General features: G+C 40.0%; 1 protein-coding gene across 1 annotated transcript in view; it reads left to right on the top strand.

Annotated features, from left to right (window-relative positions):
- The window catches only part of PPEF1 (protein phosphatase with EF-hand domain 1), a 45,924-nt gene that overhangs the window by 18,493 nt on the left and 10,217 nt on the right, over positions 1-17,214 (top strand). The window contains exons 8-13 of the mRNA XM_018554839.1: positions 238-274; positions 2,117-2,266; positions 5,356-5,673; positions 9,228-9,413; positions 10,181-10,323; positions 14,693-14,799. Of these exons, the coding sequence (XP_018410341.1) occupies positions 238-274; positions 2,117-2,266; positions 5,356-5,673; positions 9,228-9,413; positions 10,181-10,323; positions 14,693-14,799 (941 nt within the window). The remainder of the gene's footprint in view (positions 1-237; positions 275-2,116; positions 2,267-5,355; positions 5,674-9,227; positions 9,414-10,180; positions 10,324-14,692; positions 14,800-17,214) is intronic.

Genomic DNA, 17,214 nt, shown 5'->3' on the forward strand with positions numbered 1-17,214 from the left:
TAGATTGGTTGTTATATACTATATACCTGCAGAGCTGTGGACAAATGGTTCAGTAATAATTCTGCACTTAGTTAAAGCTCTAAGACTAGGTGACCTCAAAAGGTCATTTTGTCTAGACTGAGAACATGAAGCCATATTTTCTGATACATCGCAGGTAACTTGGGTATGTAAGTCAATATGCAGTTAAAGTACTGCGCATATAATGTGACTGACAGTGTCTATTTACATCTAATGCAGGTATGGCTTCACCAAAGAATTGATGCAAAAGTACAAGGTAAGTGTATGAATGTTAAGACAACTCTTTGTCTGGACATTGTGTTTTGCTTAGAAATTGTAAATGGTCTGCATATATACAATTACACAGTCTGTAGTTAAGAATATTTTACTTTCATAGTTACATGTGCTTGGAAACAGAACACCAAAAAGCATTCTACAGTTTTGAAACCAGGAAATGTTCCTCCTAGAATTCAGGGGAGTCTATCATTTGGTACAAATAAGACATTGCAGGCAACTTATTCGTCAGTGCAGTACAGGACTTTGCATATAAAATGCTTCACCAAGTGCTGGTGGATGTCCCTGTCTAGTTCCCTATTCTAAACCTGTCTTTGCAGAATGGGTAAGTCATATAGTTGGTTGCAGCCTGCGGTGCGGGGGAGGGGAGGGGGGAACAAGTAAACCTGCACTGAAATCAAAATTTGATTAAGCTAACCTTATTTATTTATTTATGGATGGCATCATCTAGTGTCTTTAGATTGTGGTTGCTAACTTCATCAACACCCTGGTAGCGCTTAAGCCTTTAGAAGTAGATTTTGGGTTTTTCTTATAAGGAGCTTAAATGCAGCATCCAACAGTACAGATGTCTTTGCCACCAACTGAGAGTTGATGACATTACATCCTGGGATGTGATGGGGGACTTTCCCAAAGTCAGAATTTTGTTAGTGGGGCTCTGTAAACATGCTAAACGTAGCAATCATGATCTACATGAATGTTTTGGTGCTTACCATCAAAATGTAAAGGTAAGTCCTTGAAACACTGCAAATAAAGTATTAAAATATATAAAACAAAAGTCTACATACTTAACGGTTTAGTTTTACATTATGTCATTGCTCAATGCTGAAGGGAGGACACGGGACCATACGGAGAGGCATAAACCCAGTCAAAATAAATGCAATTCCTAAGGCTACCAGACATAGACAACAGAAAGTAGACGCACAACAAGACAAGACAATTAGATGACAAAAAGGAAGTGAGAGGAGAGGAAAGAGAGAAAGGGAGGTAAAGGGATACTGCGTGATCAGTGAAAACAGATCATTAAAGGGACATTAAACCCTCAGATTTTTTTACATAAACCAATACTGTAATGTGCGCCTTACTGTAATCCATGGGAAGAGCAGCAAAGAGAAGGGAAACAACCATGTATTACAGTAAGGCGTACATTACAGTATTGGTTTATGTAAAAAAATCTGAGGGTTTAATGTCACTTTAAGCTAAGCCAGGGTCCTAAACTCATGAACAGTAGCCAGGGCCTCCATCTGGATAGAAAGGCATCTGACCTGTCCAACCGTTCGGCAATCAGTTCCTCAGATCTCATTAAGCGGCACAATTCTGCAGGAATCACCTGAGAGTTCCAATGCTTAGGAATAAGTGCCCTGGCCAGTTTAGCCTTGTTGTTGTCCTTCACATGCAGAAAGTCGTATGTAATAAACTGTCAGTACCTGCAGGTTTTTTACAATCACTAGTCATATTTTAACATGCTTGCATGCTTGAATCTGATTGCTAATACAGTAAACATAAAGAACGAAAGTAACTTTAGGTAAGCAGGGTGTAGGCAAATGGCTCTCATTGATAATGTGAGAAGTTGTGTGAATTGTCACTGCAGTTTTATTACAGCAAACTCAAATTGAGGGAAATTGTGTTGATTTTCTCAATTTAGCATAGGTACTGTGTTTGCTGGAGAGCATAGCCAGTTCACTAATTGGTTTCACTTATTGCATGGCATTGCTCTTTGATATGCTTTTTCTCAGAGCAGGTATAGTTTAACCCCCTCCATACATACGTACATGTTATCAAAAATATATTATCACATACTACGATATAAGAACTATTTATCTTGCAGATTCATACACAGAAGATTCTAGTTCTTCTAGAGGACATCTATAGTCAGCTGCCCCTCGCCACCATTATAGACAGCAAGATTCTAATTTTGCATGGAGGAATATCAGACACGACTGACTTGGATTTGCTGACCTCTCTTGAAAGAACTAAGGTGAGTTTTACAAATTAAAAAGCCTATTAAAGTATTAGTTCACTTAAACCTTGTATTTCATTTTGGATGGAATCATCCATTGGCTTTTATGTCTGTTCAGAAATTCTGGGGGTAATGATTGGGCAATATTTTCTAATTTGCTTCTCAAAAACATTTAGTCAGGACTGTCATGAGCTGCTAGCCTTTCGATCATTGCCTGATGTGGCCAAAAGAAGAACTGATTTGAGGACAGCCTTATGTCTACAGGCCACTGGAGATCTTACTGCTGCAGTCCCTGAGGGCTGTAAGAAGCAAGTGGGTGAATGTGTGTGCTAGCAACTAAGGGCTCACTTGTAATTTTGACAAGGGGTCAAGGTTATGTCAGTTATGTGATAATAGTATGTAATGCTTTATAACATAGCTGCTTGTTACATATCACTTGATATAAAGCTTAAAATTGCAATGTGACCGTACAATCTTACAATCTTTGTACAATAAGCTTTAACAAAACTTTGAAATATGAGGACCTATGCTATCCATTCAAGCTATATCTAATCAGATAGGGGCCTTGCACTACATAGATTTTGGTAGATCCAAAGAATATTGTACAGTGAGATTGTAACATGTGTTGAGCTTGTTTCTGTTTCATAGCTATCCCTGCTTGCGTCTGATTTTAACTAAACAATTTCTAGCTTTCAAGAAATGTATGAAGCAGATGCTGCCTTTGCTTTAAAACACTTATTTTATTGGTGGTCCATCAGTTACAATAAGGGCATTCTCACTTGGACATGTCATTATGCCTTGCTGAATTATACAGTATTAATTGTCCCTCTGATATTAGTGAAGCAAGACCCAGACTGACAGCTCTGGAATTGCAGGATGGGCTGGTATATATGCAGAGGCTGGAGCATGCTTCTGAAAGACATTCTCCTTCATTTAGACTTGTTTAAAGTGACACTAAATTCATAGCACATAAGTTAAATCTTAAAAATGCATTAACGTACCTTAACTATTAACAAAAATGTATCTTATTTGTGAATCGGTCGACTGTAGATCCTCAAATCATCTCTGAATTGGTGCTCTGTCCTTCCTTCTGGAGGGTGGCTACTTTCGTTCTCCATGGTCCCTTTGATTGTGTTGTAAAATAGCCACTGCTCCAAGTTTGCTCACATGATGGACTACAATCTCAACACATATTAATAAACTAAAGATGAGAATGTAGTCCATCACGGGAGCAAGCTTGGAGTGGTGACTACTTTACAACACACAGGGACCATGGGGAACATAAGTAGCCACTCTCCAGAAGGAAGTACAGTGCCAGGTGAAATTCAGAGATGATTTGAGGATATACATGTATATATATATACACACACACATATATATATGTGCGTGTGTATATATATATATATACACATATAAGTATACTGTGTGTATGTATATATATATATACATATATATATATACACACACACACAGTATATAAATATATGCCTATTTTACTTTAAAAATAAACATTTAAAGAGTGCATGCCATTGGTTTATGCAGAGCATTATGGATTTTTATAGACAAACAGACCCACAGCATCTGTTCTTGTTATGACTGTGTCTGCCTCATTGAATCTCCATACATCCCTTTCTGAACAGAGCATGGAGGCTGAAGGATGCCAATGAGTCAATTCTTCTGAATAATCTTCTTATATAGATATGTGATCTCTTATTAAACCCACTGTATAATCCTAAGTAGTACTGTGTCTACATCCATACCAGTGTGTATAGGAAGATGTAACATATGTTGTAAATTGTAAAGGCATTAAAATGTATTAAGGGATTCCATGATAGTGATCATATAAATGTACAAGGGCACATTCAAGGCTGTCAGGCATTGCCAGACAGACTTTGATGACAGATGGATGTACTCAGGCAGACAAGTACTGCTGAAAAGCCATACCTGGCTGAAGTCTCTAATAATATTTCATCCTGTCATTGCTATTATAAACTGCACCCACCGCTGTAAAGAGCTCACATTCTGCAAATGATTGTGGTCTGCAGGGGTGGGCTAAGTACAAAAGTGGGAGGGGCTTACAATAACAGTGTACCAGGCTTAATTTGACATTTTGACAGGTGTCATGTATGCTAATACGGGTGTATAAAATAAGCATTTCTGCTCCATTAATTGGCATCATTCTTGTGTTTACCATGATTGCCTGTTAATGGACATTTGTTTATGAAATGTAATGTAATTTTCAGATAAAAAGATCTCTGAAAATAAATACAATTCTCTTTTTTCCTCCATTCCACCCTCATTGACATGTGTCTGCATCTCTCAGTATATGTTCTTTAGTATATGGCATAGTCAGGCTGCATTACCTGAATGAACCCATGTATGTCATTACAAAAGCATTTACAGAACAACATTATACATCACCTTTGTAACATTGCTGAGGTAAATATAATTGTAATTATAGGTGGTGACTCCCAAGTGTACCTAACCATTCATTTGCCCAAGGCCAAGTGTTCCTTTCATTCTTTATACAAACTGACATAAATATTATTGTTTTTTTATAGTGTGTATTATTACAACAATTATCTCTCGCAAAAAGTATGCCAAAGTGACTTTCCATTTTAGACATCCTTTCCTAAAACCCGCTGGCCTTTTTGTGGCTAAAACTGAGAATGGTTATATGCAATAATTTTATGATAAACAAGGTTGTGACTATAGCCAGTGCAGCCTATGAAATTGCTATGTGCTATAAAGGTAGAGCACGTATATCCACTCTACATAGTTAGGTATTTACAATTCCAGACAATAGATACATATGTATTTATATAAATGGGCATATAAGGACCCAACAGCATTTTTATTTAATTTATCGATGTGAGACCAAGGGGGTGATAAATCAAAGGGGTGATTTATAAACTGTTTACATATCGAACAGCTATGTGAACGAGATTAAGAATATCTATGGCCACTGGATGGAGCTGAGGAGCATAGGTAATTCCTACGCTCCTCAGCTCCATCTAGTGGCAATAATTCGCATAGCTCTTCACTATGTGAACAGTTTATAAATCACCTCCCAAGTGCCACTAATATGTATTTTCTTTGCGTTTTAGTATAAATCAGCTCTGAGGCCACCAAAACCAGAATCGGGAAGAGACACCGTTAGGGTTCCAAAACTTGACAAGGCAACTATGGATGGCTGTAAAATCTTTAACAGTTCAGAAAAACATTTGGGAACTTTAAGCTATAAAGCACAGATTGGTCCTGAGCCATGCTATTCACCAACAATACCTTCCAGTCAGCATTCTAATGTGTTGAGTGAGGAATTTCGGAAACGTGGCATTCTGGAAGTGCATTACCTGGATTCAAGTATTCGTCTGCCTGATATGACTCCAGACCTAACAGCAGTGGAGAGAGAGGAGTGGAAACAGGTGTGTACACTGTGTTTATGTGCTTCTCTTAAAGGGAAACTATAATGGGATTTTTATTTATAAATATTTTTAAACGTATAAACATGTTTAAACTGATGCTGTATATTATTATTATTATTATTATTTGTAAACAATATTATACAAATCTGTAAAAAATAAATCAAAATAACTGGACTTGCTGAATTTTTCTTGAAGATTGTTCACTGGTCATCCAACCAGCTTTCTCAATTCTGAAATAAGAAAGCTGGTTGGATGACCAGTGAAATGTTTTCAGGAAAAATACAGCAAATCTGGTTGCCTTGATGTATTTTCTACAGATATACCATGACCTGGATGAATGAGAACCCATTTAATACACTGTGCTTTAATTTTAGTCTGTTAGCAGAGCATACTGGGCTTTTTAATAAGGAAGTCAATCACTACCTCTGCACTTGCTTAGATTGACATCAGAGATGCACTGTCTCTGCTGGTAATCACAGATAGCGGTTGTGCTTCTTCTCTCACTCAAGAAAATATATGTCACATTACATACATTACATTACCTTTTAAAAACCTTTCTTTTACAAAGCTATGAGACAAGGTTATTAAATTTAAACTTGTTCACGCTAGAAGGGAGGAGATTAGGAGGGGACATGATTGTGATGTACAAGCTGTTTAATGGTGATGGCAACATCAGCAATAAACTTTTTACAGTAAACTCCATAACAAAGACTAGAGACCACCAGCAAAAATTGGTGGAGAAAAGATTTATTCACAAGGGGTGTAGGGGCTTTTTTCAGTTAAAGTGGTTAAAGTCTGGAACTCGCTGCCACAAGCAGTAGTATCAGCTGAGAGTATTGTATCATTCAAAAAGCATAAAAGGTGCCCATACACTGCTCGATTCTGGTCCGAGAATCGCGGGAAATCCCGCAATCGTACGAGAATCGAGCAGTGTGAACGAAGACGTGCGACCGTTTCTACTGTACGGTCGCACGTCTTTTGTCTAAGGAGCACGCTAGAAAACCAGCCGAAAATCGTACGATTTTCGGCTGGTTTGAACGGTGCTCGGGAGACAAATGCCGAACGGGCCGGTGTGCGCACGCGCACACTGCCCGTTCAGCATTGCGGTCATTGGAAGCCCGCCCCTCAGGGGGCGGGCTTGCGATGATCGAGAGTACGATCTGCCTGTCCAAGATGGGCAGATCGTACGTTTTTTAATCACTTTACAACCATCGCAAGACTAAGGTCTTGCGATGGTTGTAAAGTGTAGATACCTTCCTCAGAGACCGTTACATACAGGGGTACATGTACTCTACAAAACAAGATCATACAGGGACTCGTCTACACACATACACATGCACAATCACACACAGACACACAAAGGTTGAACTTGATGGACCTGTGTCTTTATTCAACCTCAAATACTATATAACTATGTAACATAGTTACACTTGTTACTTAAAGTGTATTTCCACTTTTGCAGTCAAAATTGAGAAAAAAGTTCAGTAACAGCAAACACTGACTGTGTTAACAGAAAGACTTAGGGCATACTAAGCGTCTCCTCCTGAACAATGTCATCAGGGCTTTAACCCTTTGTTAGAACAGACGGTCCTGCTTATCTAGTTTACAAGTGATAATGAAAGCTGCCCCCACAGTACAGACATGGTTAATAATTTGAAACAAAACTCACCCAACTCCACAGACAGTGAGATCTAAGCAGAAATGTTCAGTACTGGAATTAGCAGAAAGATCATCAAAGAAAGGTAAGCATATTTTTTTTTAAAAGTTATGCTATGTGAATGGGAACATGTAACAAATATAAAGTAGGTGTTATCTCAATGTGGCTGCAAAAGTGGAAATACACTTTAAGATAGCAATTCAGAGAAATATCCCACATTTATAGTGAAAATTTGAGGGCTGAAAGTATTTGCAGCCTTTGCTGCACTGGTGAAGAGTAAAAGTGTTATTCACAAAGCTGCTGAAGGCAGCCGAGTGAATAACTGAGCCATAGTGAAGTGAGCTGACAAACATTTGGCTATTCACTACGGCTCAGTACGGCTGATTTCAGCCATATATCGGCTCTGCATGTCTGGCTGAGCCCAAGTGCAGAAGGACTTCGACTCAGCCGATCCAACATCTTGATCGGCCGAAGATTGGGCAGCTCACTCGCTGCCTTTTGGCCCTATTCACATAGGCAGTGAGTGAATAGCCGATTGCTTCCGAGCGGAATTTGGCTCGGCTATTCTGCTTGGTACCTCCGTGGTACCGAGCAGAATAGCAAATCAATGAGAATAGTTTAAAAAAAAAAGTAGAAAAAATTATTTCAAAATGTAAATAAATTGAAAAATTAAAAAATAAATAAAGATTTAAAGAAAAAAATTAAAAACAAACAAACAATTGGGTGGAGCTAGCAGTGAAAGCTAGCTCTTCCCAACTGTTTACTATTGTACGGCACCTGCTAGAGTCTTCTAACAGGTCCCGGCCAATGAATAACAACTGGCCAGAGCCGGCCGGCTCCTCCCAGTTGTTATTGTTTAATGACAGTTCAGCGTCCCCTGGTCATTTGGGGACTCTGATCTGTCATTACAACTGGGCGGAGCCAGCACTATTCAATAGCCCGTACAGCAGCCCTTCGGTCCGACTGAACCGAAAGGCTGCCGCAACCGAAGCTAACCGAAGGATCAGCCGAAGCTTCGGCTGATCCTTCGGCTAGCTTTGTGAATAGACCCCTAACAGTCATATTGATATAAGCAAGAGAAATGAAGCATAAAAAGTACACAAACAAAGATCTACAAACATACAATAGTGCCATCTACTGCAGCAGGTCTACCTGGTCTACAGTACTAACCCTTAGTGATTTTTTAAATTTGATTAAATATGATTATTATTTCATTTCGTATAGGTTAAATGTTAGGCCTTGTTAGGCATTAGAAATGTTCAAATATACAATGCTTGGGATCTTGAAATTGTTTTTACAAACAATATTAAACATTTATTAATCTTTAAATGCAATGATGGAAATGTGAACACTGCTATTTAGTCCATATGTGCAGTATATTAATTGATAAATGCTAAATAATAAACCTTTTTTTTAAATTAAATAACCTTTTAAGCCCTGAATATCAGATGCTAGATCACAATATAGGTGAATGAGAGAAAACACGCCTTCATGTCTATTGTATATGAGACCCTGGTAGGGTTATATTACATACATTAGCATTAGCTGAGGCAGGTGTATAGATAGTGTACTAAGGTCAGAGAGTTCAAGCGTGTATCAGATGGCAGAGATGAGACTCCTTGGGGACTGCATCAGAGAAAATATTAAACAATGTGCTGTGCAAATCACAGGCTGAGTAAAGGGCCGTGACCTAGCTGTATTGATTTACTGCAGTAGGCAAGTCAGGTCACATATCTGGCTACACAGTCTGGTAGAGTTTTGGCAGGAAAAGCAGCTACTATTTAGACGTTCTGGTTTAAATATTTAAATAAGATTTGCCATTGTGTCAGCTGTGATGTTTTGCATAGTGTGACCATGTTATTAAAACTGTTTCTTTTCTCCACATTTGTTACGCAAGATTGTTGACATACTATGGAGTGATCCAAGAAACCAGAATGGCTGCTTTCCGAACAGCTTTCGTGGTGGTGGTTGCTACTTTGGACCTGATGTGACCACAAAATTACTGGACAAATATAATTTAAAAATGTTGATTAGGTCACACGAATGCAAGCAGGAAGGGTATGAAGTATGCCACAATGGGAAGGTAATAGAGTACCTAAAGTAAAATCTCTCTCTGCATGATGTTTCTCATAAAGGTTGTACTGGCCGATTCAGCAGGCCCTGGACGAAATTGACTCAGTCCATGGCCAGCCTAATTCCAAATAATACTCTCCGCACAGACAAAAAGTTATGCTAAACTCAGGACTTAAAGTGGCACTAAACTCAGCAGTTAAATCTTAAAAATGCATTCATGTACCCTAACTATTAACAAAAATGTAGCTCATTTGTGTATCACTCAGTTGTAGATCCTCAAACCATCTCGGAATTTGTACTGACACTGTCCTTCCTTCTGGAGGGTGGCTACTTTTGTTCCCCATGGTCCCTGTGTGCATTGTAAAGTAGCCACCGCTCCAAGCTCGCTCACATGATGGACTAAAACTTCAATACACATTAGCTAACTTAACATGAGATTGTAGTCCATCGTGGGAGTGAGCTTGGAGCGGTGGCTACTTTACAACACACACAGGGACCATGGGGAACAAAAGTAGCCACCCTCCACAATATAGGACAGTGACAGCATGAATTCAGAGACGATTTGAACATCTACAGCTGAGTGATACACAAATAAGCTACATTTTTGTTAGAAGTTAGGGTACTTGAATGTATTTTTAAGATTGAACTCCTGATTATAGTGTCACTTTAACACAGTCCTTTTGAAAAGGTTGACTGTATATTTTTATCTGTTTATATTTGTCTTTTATCTTATTGAAGAGTGGCAATCAATATAAGCACCGTCTTTATTGTTGTTAGGTTGTGACTATATTTTCAGCTTCCAATTACTACGATGAAGGCAGTAACAGGGGAGCATATCTCAAACTTTGTCCAGATTTGACTCCACATTTTGTGCAGTATCAAGTCAGCAAGACCACACGGAAACTCACTCTTCACCAGAGGTAAAAAAAAAAAAATATTTCCTGTATTTGTCTGTTGTCAGCATAACATTAATAACAATATCTATGCAAAATAATAATGCATTAATCTGATTTTATATATTCAGGGACATTCCTAGCCTTTTTGCTGCCTGAGGGGAAAACAATGTAAACCGTGACAGCTCCGGTAGTGTGTGATACGACACCCACTGCTGTAGCTGCCACAATGCACAAGCCTATCAACTAAAATGCAGCACAGTGTGAACAGACCCTGAAGCAGGAAGCTCTTGCTGGCCACTCCACATTTATTTATTTTTCTCTTCTTCTTCCTCCACTTATTTGAATAGCAATCTACTTGCTTTAAAGTTCTGCAGCAAGTGGAGCCCCAAGCACATTTGATTTGCAAATCACTTTTTTTTTTAATGCGCACCACGGCAATGGTAAGACAGTACCGCTGCTTAATACAGGTGGCCCGTATTTTTTCCAGCAATATACATTAATGTGTAAAAGTACACATGAAAAGTGTATATAATGCAAAATGCTTCAAAAGGAGGAACTTCTTTAGCTAAAAGTAGCCATTCTAATCAGTAAATTTGAAGATCGTGTGTGCTGTGTGTGTATGTGTTGCGCAGGTCTTGTTATTGAAGAACACATGGCATTAATGCATGGCATGTGAGCTTGGTTAGGCTCTGGAGTTTACCTTCACCCACCACCTGTATAAAGGACAGAAGGGTTCTGGAGCAGAGTGTATCTATGTCATTCAAATAGACCTGTTACATGGGCAATACAATAACTGCTATTGCTGAAATCCTTCTTAAAGTCTATTTGACTGATTGTTATGCTGGCCCTATGGCTTCAATCTCTTCTGAGTCACTGACCTGGATCATTTATGAAGATCAGGAGATCTGTATACACTTGATTAAAGTAAACAGGTTGATTTACTAACAATGTCTAGAATATTCAGTCTGAAAAGAGAATGTTCATGAGTTTAGTGAGTAAGGTGAATCTGTGTTCACTTCACCCATCTAGTCATGTGCAAGTAAAAATCCAATTGTTTGAATATCCCATGCACATGATTGGTATTTATAGGGAACACTTTACCTTATTTACTAAGCTTTTTAACCATTCTCTGTTCCCTATTTCTTTTATAGATCAACTTCATGGTATTAAAAGTGAAATTGACATAGTTAGCTAGCATTTTCACATTCCTCTGTTACGATAGATTTCCTGTAAGGTTTGATACTATTTCTTCATCTATAGCCACATATTTGTTTACACATCCTAGGGCCACACTTTAACTTATATTTGGTCTAGTTTATATAAATGAGTTTGTTAACACTCTTAAATGCAGGTGGAAGTTTGAAAAGTCTGCTCTTGCTCCTGCGCGCCGCCCCATGTTTGCCTTTTAAACAGCTGGTGATAGCTGTTTACATACAAGTGTTGTATGTAAGCTATGGAGCTGCCCGATCACTTGTATGTTGTGTGTGTGTCCCGCCACCACCTATCCTAGTCTCCGAGGTCCCTGTGCAGGACTGAGACTGGCATGACGGCTGATCGGAGGGAGATCAGCACACAATCTCCTGCTGAGCTCCCCTCTGTTCTCTGAAAGCGGAAGTGGTGTGTATTACATCACATCTGCCTTCAGCTGTCATTTGTCCAGCTTCTTAAGGCTTGACATGTTTGGTGCCTATTTACCCAACGTCAAGCAAAACAAATGGCAAACGCACTCACCAGCTTTAACCTCTTGCCGTCCGCCCGTAGTAGAAAAACGGACGGACGGCACTGCTGCATCTGCGGGTTGCCGTCTCCAGACGGCAATTTTTTCTGCTCGCGCGCGCCCCCTAGCGGGCACGCACGGGCAGAAAAGACCCGACAATGCACACACCCGGTACCGGGTGTCACACATATAGGCGATCAGCGGGTCCATAGCCCGCCGATCGCCTATATGTGCTCGTTCGCGGCACATACCCCCCGCCCCCGCGCCCATCTTGGATCCCGGGACCGGCTCCGAGGGCGTCAGGAGGATCCCCGTCCGGGCTGTGAATGCAGAAGTGATGTGTGTTACATCACTTCCGCATTCACTTGTCAGTCATCTGGAGACAGAAGAAGCTGATAAAGCAGATCTCTGCTTTATCAGCTTCTTTTGGGGTCCATAGGTGATATTAGGGGTCCTAGAGACCCCTAATATCTCCATAAAGAGGACCTGTCAGTGTGCCTTTGCTATTATATAGGGGGTTGTTATCCCCCTATATAATAGCAATAACAATAAGTGCAAAAAAAAAATATATATAAAAAAAAAGAAAAGTAACACATAAAAAAATAAAATAAAATAAAAGCCACATATAAAAAAAGGGGAAAAAACCCCCCCAAAATGTTTAACTCCCCCACCCCCACGTTTACGCGCCTATAAACGTAAATACGCGTCCGGTGCCCCAGCGCGCAAAAATTACAATTGCGCTACACATGTTACATATCGCCGCGAACGTCGCAGTGAGAGCAATCATTTTAGGGCCATCAATCACTGATAACACTAAACTGATGAGCGGTAACAGCTTTTAAAGCGTCGCCTAGGGCCAATTTTGGGTATTATCGTTTTTTGAGGTTTCGCGCGCACACGCAATTTTAAGGCTTGACATGTTTAGTGTCTTTTTACCCGACGTGACCCCATCTTTTATATTTTACCAAAAAATTGGGTAATAATAAATGTTTTATCATTTAATATAGGGGAAACTGTTTTTTTTTTTAAATTTCGGTAATTTTTCCTTAATATAGTAAAAAAATAAAACCCCCAGTGGTGAATAAATACCACCAAAAGAAAGCTCTATCTGTCCCCAAAAAAGGGTATAAAATTCATTTCAGTACAGCGCTGCATGACGGAATAAATGTCAGTCAAAGTACCGCAGCGCTGAATACTGAAAAATGGCCTGGATGGGAAGGGGGTTTAACACCGCGGATGTCAACTGGTTAAAGCAAGGTGCACATGGAAGGGCTTTATAAAGTACAACAGCAAAAAGTTTCCCAGCACACTCACCAGCCAGTATGCAAAAAAACTTGTCTACCACTAAAGTTAAAAACAGAGGTTTAGATACACGTCTTCTGCAGAATATGTGAAAGCTGCACCGCCTCGGGGTGGTAGACAGGTTTTTTTGTATGCTGGCTGGTGAGTGTGCTGGGAAACTTTTTGCTGTTGTATTTACCCAACGTGACCCCATCTTTTATATTTTACCAAAAATTGGGTAATAATAAATGTTTCATAACATAACGTAGCAAATACGGGGTTTTTTCCCCAAATTTTCAGTGCCGTATTTTTCCGTATAAGACGCTACTTTTTCATTACAATGTTTACCCAAAAATAGAGGGGCGTTTTATACACGGCGGCCGAGAGGAGAACCGCGGTTGCGAAACTGCCGAAAGTGCAGATACCACTGCAAACTTGTCTCACGAGTGAAACTTCGGATTGAAGAGACAAGACAAGCCTTCCTCCAATCTTAAATCTTTTGTACCTGATGTCAGATGTTGCTGGGGAGAGTGGAAGAATACTGTTAGCTTGCTTCTGCAATCTGCTCTCCCCAGCAACAGCTGACGCCAGGCACAAAATATCCACGACCGGAGGAAAACTGTTATCTTGTCTCTGTAATCCGATCATAAATCATTTGTAACTGACGAAGGCTGCTGCCGGGGAGAGCGTGTAGCCATTGCCAGAGCTGTAATGTCGGAGCATAACGTGATTGACTCAGAGGTAAGTGTGATGAATTATATCATTTAAAATATTGATTTCTGAATTTTGGGTAAGAAAAGTTGGGGGCGTCTTATACATGGGGGCGTCTTATAGACGAAGCTCCGTGTCCCCCAAAAAAGGTATAAAATTAATTTCAGTACAATGTCGTATGACTGAATAAATGACAGCCAAAGTACCACAGCATTGAATACTGAAAAATGGTCTGGCCTCGAAGGGGGTTCAATACCCCGGTCTTCAATCGGTTAAAATTAGCCCAGGACATTGCCACTCATTTCAAAAACAAAATAGATACAATTCGGGATCAGATCGCCACTGTGCAGCCACCTTCCCCTATTCATGTTCCAGACCCACCATCACACTTGTCACTCTCCTCTTTTGACCCGGTCACCACAGAGGAGGTTTTAAAGCTTCTCTCTGACACCCACCTCACCACTTGCCCCCTGGACCCTGTTCCCTCACCACTACTTCGGTCACCTTCATACTCTATCCTACACTCTCTTACCCACATTTTCAATCTCTCCCTCTCTACTGGAATCTTTCCCTCCCCTCTAAAGCATGCCCTGGTCACCCCAATACCCAAAAAGCCATTGCTAATAGTATTATATCTTCTGCCTATTTAGTTGAATAAAATCATGTTACCATTTCTCTTTGCAGTGTTAGAGCTGTGGAAGACTCAGCTCTTAGAGCTCTTCGAGAACAATTCTATGCCCATCGCTCTGACCTTATGAAAACATTCAAAGAGTATGATCCACATGGAACAGGTATAAAAAAAATTATTCAGCGTTCCTGTCAACTTTCTATTGCTGGCTGGGTCCCCATTTAGGAGATTTCTCCTCAAATCTTGTCTGTTTTATGGGTATAAGACAGAGCAGGAAGTGAAAGAAATATCCCCACTTCCTATCTATTTGATGGGTGCCAGACAAAACAGGAAGTGAGGGGAATTCTCTCATCAAGTACATAGATGGCACTAAAAGCAAAGTGTGAGAGAGGTTTCATACCTCTGACAGGATTTTATTGTTGTTTTTATTCCTAGGATGAAAGTTTCCCCCCACTCCCTGTTCAGGTGACAAGAAACATCTCCTCTTTGGGAACACAGACATTTAAAATCTGAAATCTGAAATGTTCCATCCCAATACTCTTGTCTTTTTTTTTACCTAAGTGACTGAAACACACTAAACAATCAAATCAAGTTTGTTAAAAAAAAAGGATTTGTCATAAGGCACACGTATTTTATGTTATACTGCAGTCAACAGATTATTATTTTCTACTAGTCTAAAATACATGGATAACATATCAGGGCGGATCAGATATCTGCCCCTTTGACCCCCTATAGGAAAACCCCTATCTAGATCAATACATGAAAGAAGCGTCCACTAGCAGGTGTTTTCCTTTTGTACTCACTCCAGACTTTACCTATATAACTTAATTTTTTCCTTGACTATTTTTCCTTGTGTATTTTTCTCTACGCTTCCGCAGACATTCGCCATAACGTAACAGACATTCTGCTACCCACAGATCTAGTGTAGGGGCTTACCTGAATTCCAGGGTTCTCAGCCCAAACCTGCCTAATTATTGTACGGAACCAATATATTTGGAGAGAAAGCTAAACTCCTCAAACAACAGACAACACCAATGTTGAAGTGGAAATCAAGAACTGCTTTATTGAAGAAAGCACACAGAGTTTATACAGTACCTCACAGAATCAGATAAGAGTTCAGTGTTACATTGAACAGTTCCCACCTCTAGACAGCCGGGTACAGCATTGGAATTCCTTAAGCACAGACACTCTTTGAACCTAATGAATGTCCTTAATTAGATGAGAGATTGATCATCCTAAACAATGGTCACTCCAGACAGCCTGCTGCCTATAATGAACACAGGGTCACTTAAATGTAATGTCAGGGGAAACATGCAGTATTTTCACTTCCCACATAAACCTAAGATAATAGTTCCACGTAACCCCAAGAGGTCTGAGGGGGTCTCCAAAGTTCTAGGTCCATAGTCAGTAGGAAGGAGGCTAGCCCTCAGGCTCCTCCAGCAGCCCCAGTGACGGTTCAGTCCGTCACACTGGGCCTGAGGCACAGGGCCTCTGCCTTCAAAGCTAGCCTGTGACTCTTACTTTAAAGAAGCCTTGCTTGACAGATCTACAGAGAATAAGGCTGTTGGACTGTACATCAAAGGTGTGATGGCACCTGTGAGATTCCAGATCCTCATCCTGACCTATCCTCCAAAGAAGAAGAAGTTGAGACTTTTTCCTTCAATTTTGTGATCTCTCTGTTTGTATAGGCCATGAAGCAGGCAATTGATTGAGAGAAGAATGCATCACTGGCACAAAAACATAGGAAGTACTATCCAAGTGATGCCCACTTTTTCCCTGATGCCATAAATACAAAGGATAATAGAGGAGGAGTAGGTTAAACCTGACGGAAGCTGGTCCTACAAAACAGGATGGGCAAGTTGGACCCAATACGCTCATCTGACTCGGAGTTGTGGTATACTCCTCCCAAGGTAGAAGCATTTTTAGAAAGAGGGTTTAGACATGTAGCCCGTCCTTTAGATGAGCCAGTCTCCTTTAACCAGTTGACATCCGTGGTGTTAAACCCCCTTCCCATCCAGGCCATTTTTCAGTATTCAGCACTGCGGTACTTTGACTGACATTTATTCCGTCATGCAGCGCTGTACTGAAATGAATTTTATACCCTTTTTTGGGGACAGATAGAGCTTTCTTTTGGTGGTATTTATTCACCACTGGGGTTTTTATTTTTTTACTATATTAAGGAAAAATCACAGAAATTAAAAAAAAAAACAGTTTCCCCTATATTAAATAATAAAACATTTATTATTACCCAATTTTTTGGTAAAATATAAAAGACGGGGTCACGTCGGGTAAAAAGACACCAAACATGTCAAGCCTTAAAATTGGGTGCGCGCGCAAAACCTCAAAAAACGATAATACCCAAAATTGGCCATAGGCGACGCTTTAGAAGCTGTTACCGCTCATCAGTTTAGTGTTATCAGTGATTAATGGCCCTAAAATGATTTCTCTCACTGCGACGTTCGCGGCGATATGTAACATGTGTAGCGCAATTGTAATTTTTGCGCGCTGGGGCACCGGACGCGTATTTACGTTTATAGGCGCGTAAACGTGGGGGTGGGGGAGTTAAACATTTTGGGGG

Source organism: Nanorana parkeri, unplaced genomic scaffold, assembly GCF_000935625.1.
Source record: "Nanorana parkeri isolate BGI_ZX_2015 unplaced genomic scaffold, ASM93562v1 scaffold175, whole genome shotgun sequence".
NCBI lineage: Eukaryota > Metazoa > Chordata > Amphibia > Anura > Dicroglossidae > Nanorana > Nanorana parkeri.